The sequence below is a fragment of the Oncorhynchus kisutch genome, linkage group LG29 (assembly GCF_002021735.2).
Source record: "Oncorhynchus kisutch isolate 150728-3 linkage group LG29, Okis_V2, whole genome shotgun sequence".
NCBI lineage: Eukaryota > Metazoa > Chordata > Actinopteri > Salmoniformes > Salmonidae > Oncorhynchus > Oncorhynchus kisutch.
In genome coordinates, this window is record NC_034202.2 from 34,559,695 (window position 1) to 34,580,401 (window position 20,707).

The window sequence follows — 20,707 nt, forward strand, 5'->3', positions numbered from 1 at the left end:
TTTTAAAATTGTATAAACTGCCTTAATGTTGCTGGACCCCAGGAAGAGGAGCTGCCTTGGCAGGAACTAACAGGGATCCATAATAAACCCCAGGAAGAGTAGCTGCCTTGGCAGCAGCTAATGGGGATCCATAATAAACCTCAGGAAGAGTATCTGCCTTGGCAGGAACTAATGGGGATCCATAATAACCCCAGTAAGAGTAGCTGCCTTGGCAGCAGCTAATGGAGATCCATAATAAATACAAAAATTCCAATAAGGCTTGTTCGGCTTGTAACATGTCCTGGACCTCGGGATGTAGTCTTTAGTCACATCCTTTTTTTTCACCATTTCAGAATATATGATATCACATTATGTTTCATACCAGAAGTATAATCAATTTGAAAAATCATATGGCACATTTATTTTCTTACATTTAGGCTTTTATATGGAGGTATGTATAATTTGCCCTGAGTGATGCACAGTAATACCTGTTTGAGAAAGTTCATGGCCAACAGAAAAAGGTCATAAATATAAGAGAATGATCAGGTCAAATTTTAAATTCAAATGAGTCAATGTGTGTGTGTGTGTGTGTGTGTGTGTGTGTGTGTGTGTGTGTGTGTGTGTGTGTGTGTGTGTGTGTGTGTGTGTGTGTGTGTGTGTGTGTGTGTGTGTGTGTGTGTGTGTGTGTGTGTGTGTGTGTGTGTAATATGTAGTATGGTGTGTAGTGGTGTATAGTGTCTTTGTGTTTTTTGGCATATTCTGACCAGCACCCAGGTTTTGTATATTTCTCTGTGTCTGGTCACTGGCACCAGTTGCTCATTCAACAACTGCTGATCAGGGCTATTGGTGTCTGTGGATGATGTACTGGGGCCTATTCTCTTACAGCGATACTGGTATAGTGCTGGGCCTACAGACATATCTACACCTTACACACAAAGATAACACACAACTCGATGTATCACCCATCACTCCATTCACCATTGACATCAATTCATGCAGTAGATATACTAATCTATCCATGTACTCTTCAGATATACTATATATTCTGTAAACATACTGTCCATAATGTCTATACATCCCATAATGTATGTATACATGTCTTTACATACACTTAGGTTGGAGTCATTAAAACTCATTTTTCAACCACTCCACAAATGTCTTGTTAACAAACTCTAGTTTTGGCAAGTCGGTTAGGACATCTACTTTGTGCATGACACAAGTAATTTTTCCAACAATTGTTTACAGGCAGATTATTTCACATATAATTCACTGTATCACAATTCAAGTGGGTCAGAAGGTTACATACACTAAGATGACTGTGCCGTTAAACAGAAAGGAAAATTCCCGAAAATTACGTCATATCTTTAGAAGCCAATTGGGGGTGTACCTGTGGATGTATTTCAAGGCCTAAATTCAAACTCAGTGCCTCGTTGCTTGACATCCTAGGAAAATCAAAAGAAATCTAACAAGACCGCAGAAAAAAATTGTGGACCACCACAAGTCTGGTTCATCCTTGGGAGCAATTTCCAAACGCCTGAATGTACCACCTTCATCTGTACAAACAATAGTACGCAAGTATAAACACCATAGGACCACGCAGCCGTCATACCGCTCAGGAAGGAGACGTGTTCTGTCTACTAGAAATGAACGTACTTTGGTGGGAAAAGTGCAAATCAATCCCAGAACAACAGCAAAGGACCTTGTGAAGATGCTGGAGGAAACAGGCACATAACCTGAAAGGCCGCTCAGCAAGGAAGAAGCCACTGATCCAAAACCGCCATAAAAAAGCCAGACTACGGTTTGCAACTGCACATGGGGACAAAGATCGTACTTTTTGGAGAAATGTCCTCTGGTCTGATGAAACAAAAATATAACTGTTTGGCCGTAATGACCATCATTATGTTTGGAGGCTTGCAAGCTGAAGAACACCACCCCAACCGTGAAGCACCGGGGTGGCAGCAGCATGTTGTGGGGCTGCTTTGCTGCAGGAGGGACTGGTGCACTTCACAAAATAGATGCCATCATGAGGGAGGAAAGTTATATGAATATATTGAAGCAACATCTCAAGACATCAGTCAAGTTAATGCTTGGTCACAAATGGGTCTTCCAAATGGACAATGACCCCAAGCATATTCCAAAGTTGTCATAAAATGGCTTAAGGACAACAAAGTCAAGGTATTGGAGAGGCCATCACAAAACCCTGATCTCAATCCTATAGAACATTTGTGGTCAGAACTGAAAAAGTGTGTGCGAGCAAGGAGGCCTACAAACCTGACAAACCTTACACCAGCTCTGTCAGGAGGAATTGGCGAAAATTCACCCAACTTATTGTGGGAAGCTTGTGGAAGACTACACAAAATATTTGATCCAAGTGAAACCATTTAGGCAATGCTACCAAATACTAATTGAGTGTATGTAAACTTCTGACCCACTGGGAATGTGATGAAAGAAATAAAAGCTGAAATAAATAATTATCTCTACTATTATTCTGACATTTCACATTCTTAAAATAAAGTGGTGAATCTACCTGACCTAAGACAGGGAATTTTTTACTAGGATTAAATGTCAGGAATTGTGAAACAAATGAGTTTAAATCTATTTGACTAAAGTGTATTTAAAATTCCGACTTCAACTGTGTGTGTGTATATATATATATACTTATATATACTTATACATAAAAAGTTTGGACACACCTACTCATTGAAGGGTTTTTCTTTATTTTTACTATTACTATTATACATTGTATTATACATTGTATTACTATTATACATGTACTATTATACATTGTAGAATAATAGTGAAGACATCAAAACTATGAAATAGCACATATGGAATCGTGTAGTAACCAAATAAGTACTAAACAAATCTAAATATATTTTAGAAAGTGGCCATGCTTTGTCTTGATGGCAGCTTTGCATACTCTTAAAAAAAAGAAGAAGCTTTGCACACTCTTGGCATTCTCTCAAACAGCTTCAACTGGAATACTATTCCAACAGTCTTGAAAGAGTTCCCACATATGTTGAGCACTTGGCTGCTTTTCCTTCACTCTGCGGTTCAACTCTACCCAAACCATCTCAATTGGGTTGTGGTCAGGTGATTGTGGAGGCCAGATCATCTGATGCAGCACTCCATCACTCTCCTTTTTGATCAAATAGCCCTTACATAGCCTGGAGGTGTGTTGGGTCATTATCCTGTTGAAAAAGAAATGATAGTCCCGCTAAGTCTAATGTCCATTGCTCGTGTTTCTTCGCACAAGCAAGTCTCTTCTTATTATTGGTGTCCTTTAGTAGTGGTTTCTTTGCAGCAATTCGACTATGAAGGCCTGATTCACGCAGTCTCCTCTTAAAACCTTTTAAAGATCGGGTCTTTTTTTTCAACGTTTTGTTAAAAGTCGCGCAAAATTTCAACGTCCTGCTACTCATGCCAGGAATATAGTATATGCATATGATTAGAATGTGTGGATAGAAAACACTCTGAAGTTTATAAAACTGGTTAAATCATGTCTGTGACTATAACAGAATGTGTGTAGGAGGCAAAATCCCAAGGAAAACTGTTCACAAAAAACAAAGAAAATATCCCTCCGCCAGTCTCTGTATTGGCTATGGAAAGGGAAAATAGATGGCAACCAGATACAATGCCTACAGCTTCCACACGATGTCGCCAGTACTGGCATTTCAGTTGAAGTTTATCCTTGGTTAGATGAGGAATAGGCACTTCCTGTCTTCGGGTACACCAGAGGAAGTTATGAAAGGGAGAATATGGATCATGATTTCAAGACTTGCTGCTATCGAATACAGATCGCCCCGTGATCAATTTGATCGATAATTAACGTTTACTAATACCTAAAGTTGGAATACAAAAGTAGTTTGAAGTGTTTTGTCAAAGTTTATAGGCAACTTTTTTAATTTAAAAAAATGACGTTGCGTTTTTGAAAGCAGTTTTTTCCTGATCAGACGGGCTTCATAAATTGACATGTTGGGTATACATGGACGGATTTAATCGAAAAAAATACCCAATTGTGATGTTTATGGGACATATAGGAGTGCCAACAAAGAAGCTCGTCAAAGGTAATGAATGTTTTATATTTTATTTCTGCGTTTTGTGTAGCGCCGGCTACGCTAATTATTCTGTTTACGTCCCCTTTGGGTATTTCAGGCGTTGCATGCTATCAGATAATAGCTTCTCATGCTTTCGCCGAAAAGCATTTAAAAAATCTGACATGTTGGCTAGATTCACAACGAGTGTAGCTTTAATTGAGTACCCTGCATGTGTGTTTTAATGAAAGTTTGAGTTGTATCGAGTACTATTAGTTGTCACTCTGAAATTTCCGCTGATGTTGAAACCTGTACAGGGACTTCAGCCTTAAGAAGTTTTTAACAGTTGATGTTGAGATGTGTCTATTACTTGAACTCTGTGAAGCATTTTTTGGGGCTGCGATTTCTGAGGCTGGTAACTCTAATGAACTTTTCATCTGCAGCAGAGGTAACTCTGGGTCTTCCTTTCCCGCGGTGGTCCTCTTGAGAGCCAGTATCATAGCGCTCGATGGTTTTTGCGACCTCACTTGAAGAAACTTTAAAAGTTCTTGACATTTTCTGGATTAACTGACCATATCTTAAAGTATTGATGGACTGTCATTTCTATTTACTTATTTTAGCTGTTCTTGCCATAATACGGACTTGGTCTTTTACCAAATAAGGCTATCTTCTGTATACCACCCATCCCTTTTCACAACACAACTGATTGGCTCAAACGTGTTAAGAAGGAAAGAAATTCCACAAATGAACTTTTAACAAGGCACACCTGTTAATTGAAAATCATTCCAGGTGACTCATGAATCTGGTTGAGAGTATGTCAAGAGTGTGCAAAGCTGTCAAGGCAAAGGGTGGCTACTTTGCAGAATCTAAAATCTAAAATATATTTAGATTTGTTTAACACTTTTTTGGTTACTACATGATTCCATATGTGTCATTTCATAGTTTTGATTTCTTCACTATTATTTAGCCAGCAGCATACCACCCTGCATACAACTGCGGGCTTGCTTCTGAAGCTAACCACGGTTGGTCCTGGTTAGTTCCTGGATGGGAGACCAGATACTGCTGGAAGTGGTGTTGGAGGGCCAGTAGGAGGCACTCTTTCCTCTGGTCTAAAAAAATATCTTAATTCCCCAGGGTGCTGTCTTTCAGATGGGAAGTTAAATGGGTGTCCTGACTCTCTGAGGTCATTAAAGATCCCATGGCATTTATTGTAAGAGTAGGGGTGTTAACCCTGGTGTCCTGGCTAAATTCCCAATCTGGCCCTCAATTGGCTCATTCATCCCCCTCCTCTTCCCTGTAACTATTCCCTAGGTCGTTGCTGCAAATGAGAATGTGTTCTCAGTCAACTTACCTGGTAAAATAATGGATAAATAATTCATTCAAAATAAAGAAAAACCCTTGAATGAGTAGGTGTTCTAAAAATTTGGACCAGAATATTTATATATATTATACTCTGGACTCTGACGTTGCTCGTCCTAATATCATCCTAATATTTCTATATTTCTTAATTCCATTCTTTTACTTTTAGAGTCGTGTTCATTGTTGTGTATTGTTAGATATTACTACATCCGCAATAACATCTGTTAAATATGTATTTTATTTGACGAACATGTGGTATGGTAAAAGAACACAAAAAGACACTTCCCACTGAGCATAGACGTCATTTGATGTAATTTTGATGGAGTTGTCAACTAACATCAATTCAACGTGAAATCAACAAAGAACATTCACCATGTCATTGGATTTAGGTTAAAAGTTGGGTGAAAAGAACACAAAATTCTCTTCCGTTGATGACTTTGCAAAATTCAAACTTATCACCTAGATTTTTTGTTGTTGAAATGATGTAGAAACACTGAAACATTCAGTATTACACTTTCAATTTGAAACACTGAGACATTAAGTGTTACTGTCTCTCAATTTGAAACCCTGAAACCTTCAGTGTTACATTCTCTCGATTTGAGTCACTGAAACAGTTAGTGACAAGCTTAACATGACAAGGTGCAAAAAAATCACTCAACCATGAAATCCTACATACGGTGAGGTCGTGTGCAGAGAAGACAGAGGGAAGTAAAGAAAGAATGAGAGTGAAATGGAGCAATAGAGCAATACAGAAATAGAGAAGGAGAGATGGAGGGGAGAGAATGGATCAGAAAGAGGGGGAAGGGAGAGGCACAGAGAGGGATGTGTGTGTGCGTGTGTTCGAGATGACTGGGCCTGTCCTCAGCTCTCCTCCAGCCCAGCTGTCTGTCTGTGTGAGAAGCCGAGTGGAGTGGAGCGTGTGGAGGAGATAGACTAGTCTTTGATTGGGCTGGAGGCTGTTATAGGGTTTTGGCCCGTGGCGACTACGACACTACAGAGTGATGAGTATGAAAGAGAGTGGACAGTAGCATGGCGCGGTAGAGATCCCAACAACAGAGACGTATAGATATGGCTACTTTGTTGATATACTATGACACCATTCTACAAGAATATAGTGGTTATGCAATAGGTAAATAAATAACCACTTGAGACATCAAGTGACCGCTCACTTTGCAAGTTTTCATTACTTGATTGCATTGTTTATTGACTTTTAATATGGATTTGAATTATTTAATGACTTTCAATATTAACGTATTTATTTGACAAAATTCTTATTCAAGTATATTTAGAGATTGGGAAGTCAGATGCCCCCTCACATGCAACAAGATCTGCAAATAAATAATAATAATAATAATAATAATAATAATAATAAATAATGATATTTAGGGGGCACATTTCAAAGTATATTGAAGCAATAATTGTTCCCTTTTCTCTCTCATTACTACCTTCTCTTTTCCACCCTATCTTTTCCACCCTATCTGTCTTCTAATCTCTCCTCTCTGTTCTCCTGATCTGATGGTTGCATTGGTCTCTTTGTAGAAGAGCTCAGTAACACTCCTGAAACCCAGCACACCTCAGAGAGATGGTGAGAAGAGACAGGCTAGATAGAAGATAGGCTTGTCCTTTCTCTTCCTTCCTTCCTCCCGTCTCTGCTCCTTCCTGCCGTCTATTTCTGCCATCTGTTTGTCATTCAACCTCTCTGTTGTTCATGCTCTCTTTCATCTTGGAGAGATTCTCTCTTGTTTTCTCTCGCCATCTCTCCCACGTGCTTTCATTCTCTTCCTTTGTGTCTCCCTTGTCTTTCCTCATAGCTGTCTTTAGTGAGGTGTTGCACCCTAATAACTGCGACCTGGCCAAGATAAAGCAAAGTAGTGCGACACAAACAACAACACAGCCATGTTACACATGGAATAAAAAAATGTACAGTCAATAACACAATAAAAGAATACAGTGTGTGCAAATGGCATGAGGAGGTAAAGCAATAAATAGGCCTTAGTAGTGAAGTAATTACAATTTAGCAAATTAACACTGGAGTGATAGATGTGCAGATTATGATGTGCAAGTAGAAATACTGGTGTGCAAAAAAGTAAATAAAAAAATATGGGGATGAGGTAGGTATTTGGTTGGATGGGCTATTTACAGATGGGCTATGTACAGCTGCACCGGTCGGTTAGCTGCTCAGATAGCTGATGTTTAAAGTTAGTGAGGGAGATATAAGTCTCCAACTTCAGCAATTTTTGCAATTCATTCCAGTCATTGGCAGCAGAGAACTGGAAGGAAAGGCGGCTGAAGAAGGTGTTGGCTTTGGGGATGACCAGTGAGATATACCTGCTGGAGCGCGTGCTACGGGTGGGTGCTGTTTTCGTGACCAGTGAGCTGAGATAAGACGGAGCTTTACCTCGCAAAGACTTATAGATGACCTGGAGTCTGGCAACGAATATGTAGCGAGGCCCAGCCGACGAGAGCATACAGGTCGTAGTGGTGTTTGGTCTATGGGGCTTTGGTGACAAAACGGATGGCACTGTGATAGACTGCATTCAGTTTGCTGAGTAGAGTGCCGGAGGCTATTTTGTAAATGACATCGCCGACGTCGAGGATCGGTAGGAGAGTGAAGGACGATTTGTAGGATGCCAATTCTAGATTTAATTTTGGATTGGAGATGTTTAATATGAGTCTGGAAGGAGATATTACAGTCTAGCCGGACACCTAGGTATTTGTAGTTCTCCACATATTCTAAGTCAGAACCGTCCTGAGTAGTGATGCTAGTCAGGCGGGCGGTTGCGGGCAGCGATCGGTTGAAGAGCATACATTTAGTTTTACTAGCGTTTAAGAGCAGTTGGAGGCCACAGAACGAGTGTTGTATGGCATTGAAGCTTGTTTGGAGGTTTGCAAACACAGTGTCCAAAGAAGGATCAGATGTATACAGAATCGTGTCGTCTCTGTAGAGGTGGATCAGGGAATCACCCGCAGCAAGAGCGGGTTATCCAGAGGTGACACATATTACTTGCTCTAGAAGACAGGGAAGCTCTGTTGATTCTCTCTGGGTCGGTCGAATGTTAGTCTCATGTTCTAACGTTTATATCTCCTCCCTCCCTCTTTCTGTCCCTCTGCAGCACAGTTCAACTTGATTCCTGTGGGTCTGAGGATCGTGGCGATCCAGGGGGCGAAGACAGGGCTCTACCTGGGCATGAACAGCGACGGGTACCTTTACACCTCTGTGAGTCCACATGCTCAACAATAAATAAACCAAAAGAAATACTGGACAATCCGTCTCCTATAGTTATGTTCAGGAAATGACTGTGTGGCAATGGGCCAGCGCCAGTAATAGAGACACTCCGTGAAGCTTTGAGTTGACTCTCTAAATGACAGTTATAATGACAATGTAACGGCTGGAACAGCCGTATCAGGAGTCGACCGCTGTTGCTAAATCTCCTCAATTATTGTCTGTGTTATTGCTGTCCGTGGTGCAGAACTCTGTTCCAGGAGAATTATGTTGCTGTCCATGGGGCTGAACTCTGTTCCAGGAGAATTATGTTGCTGTCCATGGGGCTGATCTCTGTTCCAGGAGAATTATGTTGCTGTCCATGGGGCTGAACTCTGTTCCAGGAGAATTATGTTGCTGTCCATGGGGCTGAACTCTGTTCCAGGAGAATTATGTTGCTGTCCATGGGGCTGAACTCTGTTCCAGGAGAATTATGTTGCTGTCCATGGGGCTGAACTCTGTTCCAGGAGAATTATGTTGCTGTCCATGGGGCTGAAATTGACTTCAATCTGGAGTTGCATATCCTGTGCCATGGGCTTGGATTCCATGGCGCAGTTAAGACACTTAGATATACTGTTGTTTTTTGTGCTTCATGTCCCTGTAGCCTGCAGGCGTACATTTGTGTTGAATCTGCGATGTGCAATTTTATGCGGTTGAGGACAGTGTGTATAGCAGTGGAGGCTGCTGAGGGGAGGACGGTTCATAATAATGGTTGTAACGGAACAAATGGAATGACATCAAACACATGGAAACCATGTTTTTGATGTACTTGATACCATTCCACTGATTCCGCTCCAAACATTACCAGGAGCCCGTCCTCCCCAACATCCTGTGGTGTATAGTACAGGGTCTGTATACTGCTGGAGATGTAATGTTCAGTGTTGTCTCTTTACCAAGCTGAGTACCTGGGTAATATGTTATACTGTAAGCTCTGTGTGTATTTAAGGATGGAAGAATCCTGTGCCTTGAGTGTCTAGACAACATAAAAACATCTGAATAATAATAAGAAAGTAGCCCATTACAGAACCTACATTGTGCTAGGTGCTACTTTAAGGGGCGGCAGGTAGCCTTGTGGTTAGAGCATTGGGCCAGTAACTGAAATATTCCTGGATCGAATCCCAGAGCTGACAAGGAAAAAATCTGTCATTCTGCCCCTGAGCAAGGCAGTTATCCCACTGTTCTCCGGGCACTGAAGACGTGGATGTCAATTATGGCAGCCACCTGCACCTCTCTGATTCAGAGGGGTTGGGTTAAATGCAGAAGACACATTTCATTTGAAGGCATTCAGTTGTACAACTGACTTGGTATCTTTCCCTTTAATGGTGTCATAGGAATTTCATAATTCCCATATGTGTTCACTAATTAAATTCAGTCAGTCTATTATATATGAATTTGTAAGATTCTTATTTGCATAAAATAGACAGAGATCAGTCTTATCAAAATGAGATAATATTATTTATTCTCGGAGCTCGCTGCCATTGAACCACAAACAGTTTATATACAAAATTTGACGTCATAGGTTATAAAATATCCTTCCTCCTATCGACCAAGACAAAACAGGCTCAAAAGTTTATTCCAACCCCCTAACTCACTCACTCCAGACACAAACCATAATCTCACCTTCATCTATCACTATTCAACAGACAGTTCCAGATAATGGAAAACCTAGGGAGACACTCGCTGCCTTATCTAAACATCCCAGAGCTAAATTGAGTCAGTTCAACCATAGGTTAACGACCCTCTTTGCTTACTTAAAAACCCACAATCCATTCCAACGCATCTGGAAAGGTATTTATTATGTTTAATTACCCCCTGTTTCATGCTACACAATCCCTTCCTTATGAATTAACATGATTAATCAGATTTAATAAAACAGGGTAAAGTTGAATTAGTTAAAGTTCTTTTTAAATGTAGATATTGTTTAGTCATTATTCATAAAATTCATAACAAATGGACATAGAGTAATAGTATTAGCACACAGACGAGGTGGAACATTCACTCTCTCGCTGCGTGTTTGTTTGTGTGAGCATGTACCTAAGTATTGTTTTTTACCTTGCCATACGTCATACATAACATATGGGGCAGAAACATGAAAGTGTGGAGGGTCACGGAAAACAATCATTTGTTAGTTGTTGGAGCATTGGATGTGTAAGGGTGTAACAGCTACCCCACAGTGTGTGAGAGAGGAAGTGAGAGATAGAGAGAATATCCATGAGCTGGCGATTAGCATGCGGCAATGAGAAGGCTTTTGTCTCTTGTCTGAACAGAGACGATTTCAAAGGGAAACATTGAGATATTGTTGCTGTACTTCCCTGCAGACATCCAGTCAGTGTCTTCCCTTAACACACACACACACACACACACACACACACACACACACACACACACACACACACACACACACACACACAGATGTCTATTTAACCTTGAGTTGACTGGGTGTCTTTTATATGAGGAGTGTTTTCATGCAACGTTTTCATGAGTGTGTGATGTTATGCTGATGATGTGTAACCTTATATGGGTGGCGTGTGTTACAGTCACACACTGGTAAGCTGGTATGTGTGAGTGAGGATGAATATGTCATGTATTCTGTTGAGTGATTATGTGTGTGTGTGCACAGGTGCCTGCACATGCATGCAATCTTTGTCTGTGTCTGTCTCTGTCTGTCTCCGTCCGTCCGTCTCCGTCCGTCTGTCTCCGTCAGTCTGTCTCTGTCCGTGTGTGTGTTGTAACAGCTGGAGATAGAGGGGGGGATGGCTCCTCAGGAGAGTGCATGACAGTGCAGACAAATGTTCTGACCGGTGACAAACAAGCTCATCACTGTCACAGAGGCTGAGGTGAGTGACAGCAAGAGACACAGAGGACACTGCTATCGGGGAAAACCTCTGCAGGGCTCTTCCTCTCTCTCTATCTCTTTCTCTCACCTTCTCTCTCCTGCTGTCCCTCTATCTATGGTTGTTCCTCCCATTCTCCCATCCCTTTCTCTCTCTCTCTCTCTCTCTCTCTCTCTCTCTCTCTCTCTCTCTCTCTCTCTCTCTCTCTCTCTCTCCCTCTCTCTCTCTCTCTCTCTCTCTCTCTCTCTCTCTCTCTCTCTCTCCCTCTCCCCATCCTCTCTTTCCCTCTCACTCTCTTTCTCTCCCTCCATCCTCTCTCTGACTTTGATTTGTTGTCTTCTATTCAAGTCATCTGTTCATTGCAGTAAAAGCGTAATCAGCCAGCCTTGTCAGGCTAGTGAAGTGCACATAGAGCCCAGGAGAACAGTAAGGAGCTAATGACAAGGAACTCCATGACACTGCTCTGTTGTCTCAGCTATGAGCCTCAGCCTCAGCATCCCTATATCTGTAGGAGACTCCAGGAAAATAGCTTATTTTTTTTGTAAAAAATAGTACTCAGCTCTGTCCTGACCCATTTTATTGTCTGTGTGCTCTGGAAAACCCTCCTGGGCCATGAGATGGGGGAGATGTGTGAGTAAATGGGGCGATGGTGAGTGTGTGTGTGTGTGTGTGTGTGTGTGTGTGTGTGTGTGTGTGTGTGTGTGTGTGTGTGTGTGTGTGTGTGTGTGTGTGTGTGTGTGTGTGTGTGTGTGTGTGTGTGTGTGTGTGTGTGTGTGTGTGTGTGTGTGCGTGTGCGTACATGAGTGAGTGAGACACAGACAGACAGAGAGACAGAGATGGTGGGTGGGAGGTTCCACAATTGAGAAATTATAGATTTTAAAGATGCAGTTTCCATACATGTCAATCAGGCCTCTGAAATTAACCGATGATTGCCTTTTTAATGGGTGTGTTGACGTGTGCGTAGTATACAGTAAATTGCTTGTGCACACCTTGAATTATAATGCCTATGATACTATAGTACACGATGGTACAAATACTATAGTATTCACTGTAGTGTTTTTGCAGACTTTACTGTTGTATTCACTGTACTGTTTTTGCAGACTAAAAAACTGTAGTATTTACTGTAGTGTACTGTAGTATACTGAAGTATTTACAGTCAACTATAGTATAAATACTTCAGTAAAAGAAAACTGTAGTATAGGAATTAATGTAATGTTTTTTTTTCGGACTGTAGTATTTACTGTAACTTTTTTGTTTAATTATCTTTGACATAGAAGAGGAGGCTTTCTCAGGTAGGTAGGTAGGTAGGTAGGTAGGTAGGTAGGTAGATAGGAAGGAAGGAAGGAAGGAAGGAAGGAAGGAAGGAAGGAAGGAAGGAAGGAAGGAAGGAAGGAAGGAAGGAAGGAAGGAAGGAAGGAAGGAAGGAAGGAAGGAAGGAAGGAAGGAAGGAAGGAAGGAAGGAAGGAAGGACTGGGGTCTAAACGGATAGTTCAAACCTGCTCTTTTCTATAACCTGTAGGGAACACAATATATGGTCTAGACTTGACATGTAAGTTTCTCACATTTGAGTGGGACTAATTGGGATATTGGGGAGGGGAATGGGCAGGGTATATGCAAATTAAATACTGTAGTAGTTACTAAAGTAAAAAAAAAAGGGTTGTGTTTTTACGGACTGTCGTGTTTTTGCGGATATTACCGTAGTCTTTACTACAGTGTTTTTTTTTGCAGAAAATACTGTAGTATTAACTATAGTATACTACAACATTCTTTACGTAGTAAGTACTATAGAGTACATTCTACAGCAAGTACTATAGCAAGTACTGTATTCTACAGTATACTACAGTTTACTCTAGAATTCTATAGTAAGTACTGTAGTATTGTATAGTAAAAAAAATTTTTTTTCATGTGTGTACAAAACATTAAGTACACCTTCCTAATATTGAGTTGCACCACCTTTTGGCCTCAGAACAGACTCAATTCATCAGGGCATGGACTCTACAAGGTGTTGAAAGCATTCCACAGGGATGCTGGCCCATGTTGACTACAATGCTTCCCACAGTTGTGTCAAGTTGGCTGGATGTCCTTTGGGTGGTGGACCATTCTTGATACACTATTGAAAAACCCTGCAGCGTTGCAGTTCTTGACCCAAACTGGTGCTCCTGGCACCTACTACCATACCCCATTCAAAGGCATTTAAATATTTTGTTTTGACGATTCACACTCTGAATGGCACACATACAACATTCCATGCCTCAATTGTCTCAAGGCTTAAAAATCCTTATTTAACCTGTCTCCTACCCTTCATCTACACTGATTGAAGTGGATTTAACAATTGACATCAATAAGGGATCATAGCTTTCACCTGGTCTGTCCATGTCATGGAAAGAGTAAGTGTTCTTAATCACACGTTATCAGAGTGCGCAGCAGAACACTGTATGCTGGAAAACACTCGGTTTGTAATTTTTGATTAAAACGAAACCGCTATTTGATTAAATTAAATAAGAATACCAAACTTATTTTCGTGTGGATTCCGCAACACGTTCAGCTAGGAAACACTGCTAACCAAATAACAGTGCTAGGTGGCTGTACTACAGACACCGGTCGTTGTCGTTGGAAAGACGCATTGTTAAAAACGTTTGAAAAACAACTGGTTGCAGTGAAGAGCAAACCTGGATACTAAGGAGATCCTGAGGGAAATCGAAGAGTACCAACAGCTTTACGCTATGGAGGAACAACATTCTCCATCATGGAAAGATCCGACTACCTCACAAAAGAACTCTAACCCGACAATAAAAAAAAAAAAGATTAATCTACAGACACGGACGACTTGCTTCCGTTGAAGTAGAGGCTAGTGCTCTGGCTGGAATCCATGCAGCACTGGAAAAGTTGTGTGAGAAGGTAGCAGGGCTGAGGGGGGAGTTTGGAGTTTAGCGAGAATGAAATTCTCACGTTCCAAGGAGAGAACAAGGCACTCACAGCAAATGTAAAAATGCACGATTCTAAAATGGATTGTCTGCTCAGGGAAAACAGGGTGATCAAGGAGTCGCTGCTAGACATACAAAGTCGTAGCATGTGTGAAAATCTAATATTTCTGGGATTCCTGAGGACGCATCCAATAGTCCAGAGGGAGCGATCAGAGAATTCATGCAATCCACCTTGAAACTTCCTCTAGAGATTGTTAACAAGGTGGCTTTCCACTGTGTACACAGACTTGGAGCTCGGAGCGACAAGACCAAGGGTCCCCAACCGATCATCGCAAAATTTTAACAATACCAACAAAAGGAGCTGATCAAAAGCAGGCGAAGGGAGCTTTTAAAGGGACCAAATTCGGGCTCAATGACCAATTTCCACAGGAGATAAATGAATGTTGCAAGAGACTATATCCTGTACAGAGGCAACAGAGGGAGAGGGGTAAGCGTGCCTTTCTCATTGTGGACAAACTCTTTATAGATGGACAGCTATTCCGAGACAGCTCCATAACATCATGGCTTTACTAAATTCTACAGGGACTTCAGGTTACGAAAAAAAGATTGGAACTGTAAAAATATCTGAACACTATGAAGTGGATATGAACACACACATACTCAGTCGCGGACTAATACATACACATACACACTTGATCTCGCTCTCTTCTCTCTTTTCTCTTCTCTTCTCTCCCTCTCTCACCTCTCTCTCTATTACATGTTTCTTGTTTGTTTATCTTTTCTATGTCTTTGTCTACATGTTTATATATGTTTATAACAAGCAAGGGGGCGATATCAGAATAGGGACATTGGGGAATAATAACATATTGTACGGGACACATTTTTACTGTAGTGAAGCCGTCTCTATAGTAATGCAATGTCTCTTTCATGGTCATGTGAAACGTCAATTGCTATGGAAATGCTGGGATGTGTTTTTTAATTATGTTAAAAGTAATTATGAATCAACTATGATTGTGATATGATATGGATTACAATTATCATCATGAACATTAAGGCTATACACACTACATGTTACACACATAGACACTTAACCATGCAAATTGGTGGGGTTATTATTTATTTGGACGTCACACATTACAGTCTTACTCTTATACAGACAACGTACACAGTCTCACTAAATCACATCCAATATCATACACATGAACTTACTCAGATTTACAACACACAAAATATCTTGTCTCAATGTTCAAACATCTGTGGCATTGGCTCACAGGTAACCAGGCAAGGGAATAAAACATATATTGCTAGAAACTATTTCTTCAATCCTAAATATCAGATGTTTGAAAGCTCTAGTTTTGACCATCATAATACCTCTGATGGCAGTAACTTTACAAGCACTAATTATGGTCAATTTAGACTGAGAATAGTTATGGTAAGGGGTAAAATAAGTATAGCCAGTTATAATTGTGCAGTTTAGCAGATTATAAAAAAAGAAGATCAGTCTTTACGTGGCTAAAGGAAAAGGAATATATCATGCAGTTGAAGTCGGAAGTTTACATACACTTAGGTTGGAGTCATTAAAACTCGCTTTTCAACCACTCCACAAACTTCTTGTTACTAAACTATAGTTTTGGCAAGTCGGTTAGGGCATCTACTTTGTGCATGACACAAGTAATTTTTACACAATATTATTTCACTTATAATTCACTGTATCACAATTCCAGTGGGTCAGAAGTTTACATACACTAAGTTGACTGTGCCTTTCAACAGCTTGGAAAATTCCAGAAAATGATGTCATGGCTTTAGAAGCTTCTGATAGGCAAAAAAAGACATTTTTTTCACCTTTATTTAAGCCAGTTTAGAACAAGTTCTCATTTACAATTGTGACCTGGCCAAGATAAAGCAAAGTAGTTCGACACATACAACAACACAGAGTTACATGGAGTAAAACAAACATACATTCAATAATACCGTAGAAAATAAGTCTATATACGATTTGAGCAAATGAGGTGAGATAAGAGAGGTAAAGGCAAAAAAGGCCATGGTGGCAAAGTAAATACAATATAGCAAGTAAAACACTGGAATGGTAGATTTGCAGTGGAAGAATGTGCGAAGTAGAAATAGAAATAATGGGGTGCAAAGGACAAAATAAAGAAATAGAGTAGGGGAAAGGGTAGTTGTTTGGATATTACCGTAGACTTTACTACAGTGTTTTTTTTGCAGAAAATACTGTAGGATTAACTATAGTATACTACAACATTCTATACGTAGTAAGTACTATAGAGTACATTCTACAGCAAGTACTATAGCAAGTACTGTATTCTACAGTATACTACAGTTTACTCTAGAATTCTATAGTAAGTACTGTAGTATTGTATAGTAAAATTTTGTTTTTTTTCATGTGTGTACAAAACATTAAGTACACCTTCCTAATATTGAGTTGCACCACCTTTTGGCCTCAGAACAGACTCAATTCATCAGGGCATGGACTCTACAAGGTGTTGAAAGCATTCCACAGGGATGCTGGCCCATGTTGACTACAATGCTTCCCACAGTTGTGTCAAGTTGGCTGGATGTCCTTTGGGTGGTGGACCATTCTTGTTTTAGAACAAGCATACATTCAATAATACCGTAGAAAATAAGTCTATATACGATTTGAGCAAATGAGGTGAGATAAGAGAGGTAAAGGCAAAAAAGGCCATGGTGGCAAAGTAAATACAATATAGCAAGTAAAACACTGGAATGGTAGATTTGCAGTGGAAGAATGTGCGAAGTAGAAATAGAAATAATGGGGTGCAAAGGACAAAATAAAGAAATAGAGTAGGGGAAAGGGTAGTTGTTTGGGCAAAATTATAGGTGGGCTATGTACAGGTGCAGTAATCTGTGAGCTGCTCTGACACCTGATGCTTAAAGCTAGAGAGGGAGATAAGTGTTTCCAGTTTCAGAGATTTTTGTAGTTCGTTCCAGTCATTGGCAGGAGAGAAATGGAAGGAGAGGCGGCCAAAGGAAGAATTGGTTTTGGGGGTGACCAGAGAGATATACCTGCTGGAGTGCCTGCTACAGGTGGGTGCTGCGTGAACAGCGAGCTGAGATAGGGGGGGACTTTACCCAGCAGGGTCTTGTAGATGATCTGGAGCCAGTGGGTTTGGCAACGAGTATGAAGCGAGGGCCAGCCACCGAGAGCATACAGGTCGCAGTGGTATGTAGTATATGGTGCTTTGGTGACAAAACGGATGGCACTGTGATAGACTGCATCAATTTATTGAGAAGGGTATTGGAGGATATTTTGTAAATGACATCGCCGAAGTCGAGAATTGGTAGGATGGTCAGTTTTACGAGGGTATGTTTGGCAGCATGAGTGAAGGATGCTGTGTTGCGAAATAGGAAGCCAATTCTAGATTTAACTTTGGATTGAAGATGTTTGATGTGAGTCTGGAAGGAGAGTTTACAGTCTAACCAGACACCTAGGTATTTGTAGTTGTCCACAGAATACTTATTTTCCACCATAATTTGCAAATAAATTCATTAAAAATCCTACAATGTGATTTTCCAGATGTTTTTTCTTCTCATTTTGTCTGTCATAGTTGAAGTGTACCTATGATGAAAATGACAGGCCTCTCTCATCATTTTAAGTGGGAGAACTTGCACAATTGGTGGCTGACTAAATACTTTTTTGCCCCACTGTAGGTCTGTAACAGTTTGGGTCAAGAGTGTCCCCAACTTTAAAGAGGGGGATGACCGCAGCTGCTTTCCAATCTTTGGGAATCTCAGACGACACAAAAGAGAGGTTGAACAGGCTAGTAATAGGGGTTGCAACAATTTCGGCAGATCATTTTAGAAAGAAAGGATCCAGATTGTCTAGCCCGGCGGATTTGTAGGGGTCCAGATTTTGCAGCTCTTTCAGAACATCAGCTGACTGGATTTGGGAGAAGGAGAAATGGGGAAGGCTTGGGTCGAGTTGCTGTGGGGGGTACATTGCTGTTGACCGGGGTAGGGGTAGCCTGGTGGAAAGCATGGCCAGCCGTAGAAAAACGGTTATTGAAATTCTCAAATATAGTTGAGTTATTGGTGGTGACAGAGTTTCCTGTCCTCAGTGCAGTGGGCAGCTGGGAGGAGGTGTTCTTATTCTCCATGGACTTTACGGTGTCCCAGAACTTTTTTGAGTTTGTGTTGCAGGAAGCAAATTTCTGCTTGAAAAAGCTAGCCTTGGCTTTTCTAACTGCCTGTGTATATTGGTTTCTATCTTCCCTGAAAAGTTGCATATCACGGGGGCTGTTCGATGCTAATGCAGAACACCATAGGATGTTTTTGTGTTAGTTAAGGGCAGTCAGGTCTGGAGAGAACCAAAGGCTATATCTGTTCCTGGTTCTAAATTTCTTGAATAGGGCATGCTTATTTAAGATGGTGAAGATGGCATTTAAAAAAAAAAAAACAGGCATCCTCTATTGACGGGCTGAGGTCAATATACTTCCAGGACACCCAGGCCAGGTTGATTAGAAAGCCCTGCTCGCTGAAGTGTTTCGGGGAGCGTTTGACAGTGATGAGTGGAGGTCGCTTGACCGCTTACCCATTACGGATGCAGGCAATGAGGCAGTGATCGCTGAGATCTTGGTTGGAAACAGCAGAGGTGTATTTAGATGGCAAGTTGGTTAGGATGATATCTATGAGGGTGCCCATGTTTACGGCTTTGGGGTGGTACCTGGTAGGTTAATTGATAATTTGTGTGAGATTGAGAGCATCAAGCTTAGATTGTAGGATGGCTGGGGTGTTAAGCGTGTTCCAGTTTAGGTCACCTAGCAGCACGAGCTCTGAACATAGATGGGGGGCAATCAGTTCACATATGGTGTCCAGAGCACAACTGGGGGCAGAGGGTGGTCTATAGCAGGCGGCAACGGTGAGAGACTTGTATTTAGAGAGGTGGATTTTTAAAAGTAGAAGTTCAAATTGTTTGGGTACAGTCGTGGATAGTAGGACAGAACTCTGCAGGCTATCTCTGCAGTAGATTGCAACACCGCCCCCTTTGGCCGTTCTGTCTTGTCTGAAAATGTTGTAGTTCGGGATGGAGATTTCAGAGTTTTTGGTGGTCTTCCTAAGCCAGGATTCAGACATGGCTTGGACATCCGGGTTGGCAGAGTGTGCTAAAGCAGTGAATAAAACAAACTTAGGGAGGAGGCTTCTAATGTTAACATGCATGAAACGAAGGAAAATGGTACGGCTAAGCTATGAGAATTGGTCGTCTGGGACATCTGGAACAGAGAGTAAAAGGAGGTTTCTGGGGGCGATAAAATAGCTTCAAGGTATAATGTACGGACAAAGGTATGATAGGATGTGAATACAGTGGAGGTAAACCTAGGCATTGAGTGATGATGAGAGAGATATTGTCTCTAGAAACATCATTGAAACCAGGTGATGTCCTCGCATGTGTGGGTGGTGGAACTGAAAGGTTGGATAAGTTATAATGAGCAGGGCTAGATGCTCTACAGTGAAATAAGCCAATAAACACTAACCAGAACAGCAATGGACAAGGCATATTGACATTAAGGAGAGGCATGCTTAGTCGAGTGATCATAAGGGTCCAGTGAGTAGTGAGGTTGGTTGGGGTCACGACGATTAGCCGGGCCATGGGTAGCAAGCTGGCAGAGGATTTGACATCATTTTGACATCATGAATTGACATAATTTGAGTCAATTGGAGGTGTACCTGTGGATGTATTTCAAACTCAGTGCCTCTTTGCTTGACATCATAGGAAAATCAAAAGAAATCCGCCAAGACCTCTTGTTCATCCTTGGGAGCAATTTCCAAATGCCTATAGGTACCACCTTCATCTGTACAAACAATAGTACGCAAGTATAAACACAATGGGACCACGCAGCCGTCATACCGCTCAGGAAGGAGACGTGTTCTGTCTCCTAGAAATGAATGTACTTTGGTGTGAAAAGTGCAAATCAATCCCAGAGCAACAGCAAAGGACCTTGTGAAGATGCTGGAGAAAACAGGTAAAAAAAGTATATCAACAGTAAAAACTAGTCCTATATCGACATAACCTGAAAGGCCGCTCAGGAAGGAAGAAGCCACTGCTCGAAAACCGCCATAAAAAAAAGTCAGACTACGGTTTGAAACTGCACATGGGGACAAAGATCATACTTTTTGGAGAAATGTCCTCTGATCTGATGAAACAAAAATAGAACAGTTTGGCCATAATGACCATCATTTTATTTGGAGGAAAAAGGGGTGGGATTGCTAGCCGAAGAACACCATCCCAACCGTGAAGCAGCAACATGTTGTGGGGGTGCTTTGCTGCAGGAGGGACTGGTT

At 41.2% G+C, this 20,707-nt stretch overlaps 1 protein-coding gene across 1 annotated transcript in view; it reads left to right on the forward strand.

The window, feature by feature from the left end:
- Positions 1–20,707, forward strand: part of LOC109874113 (fibroblast growth factor 11-like) — an 86,719-nt gene that overhangs the window by 41,023 nt on the left and 24,989 nt on the right. The window contains exon 3 of the mRNA XM_031809534.1: positions 8,486–8,589. Coding sequence (XP_031665394.1) covers positions 8,486–8,589 — 104 coding nt within the window. The remainder of the gene's footprint in view (positions 1–8,485; positions 8,590–20,707) is intronic.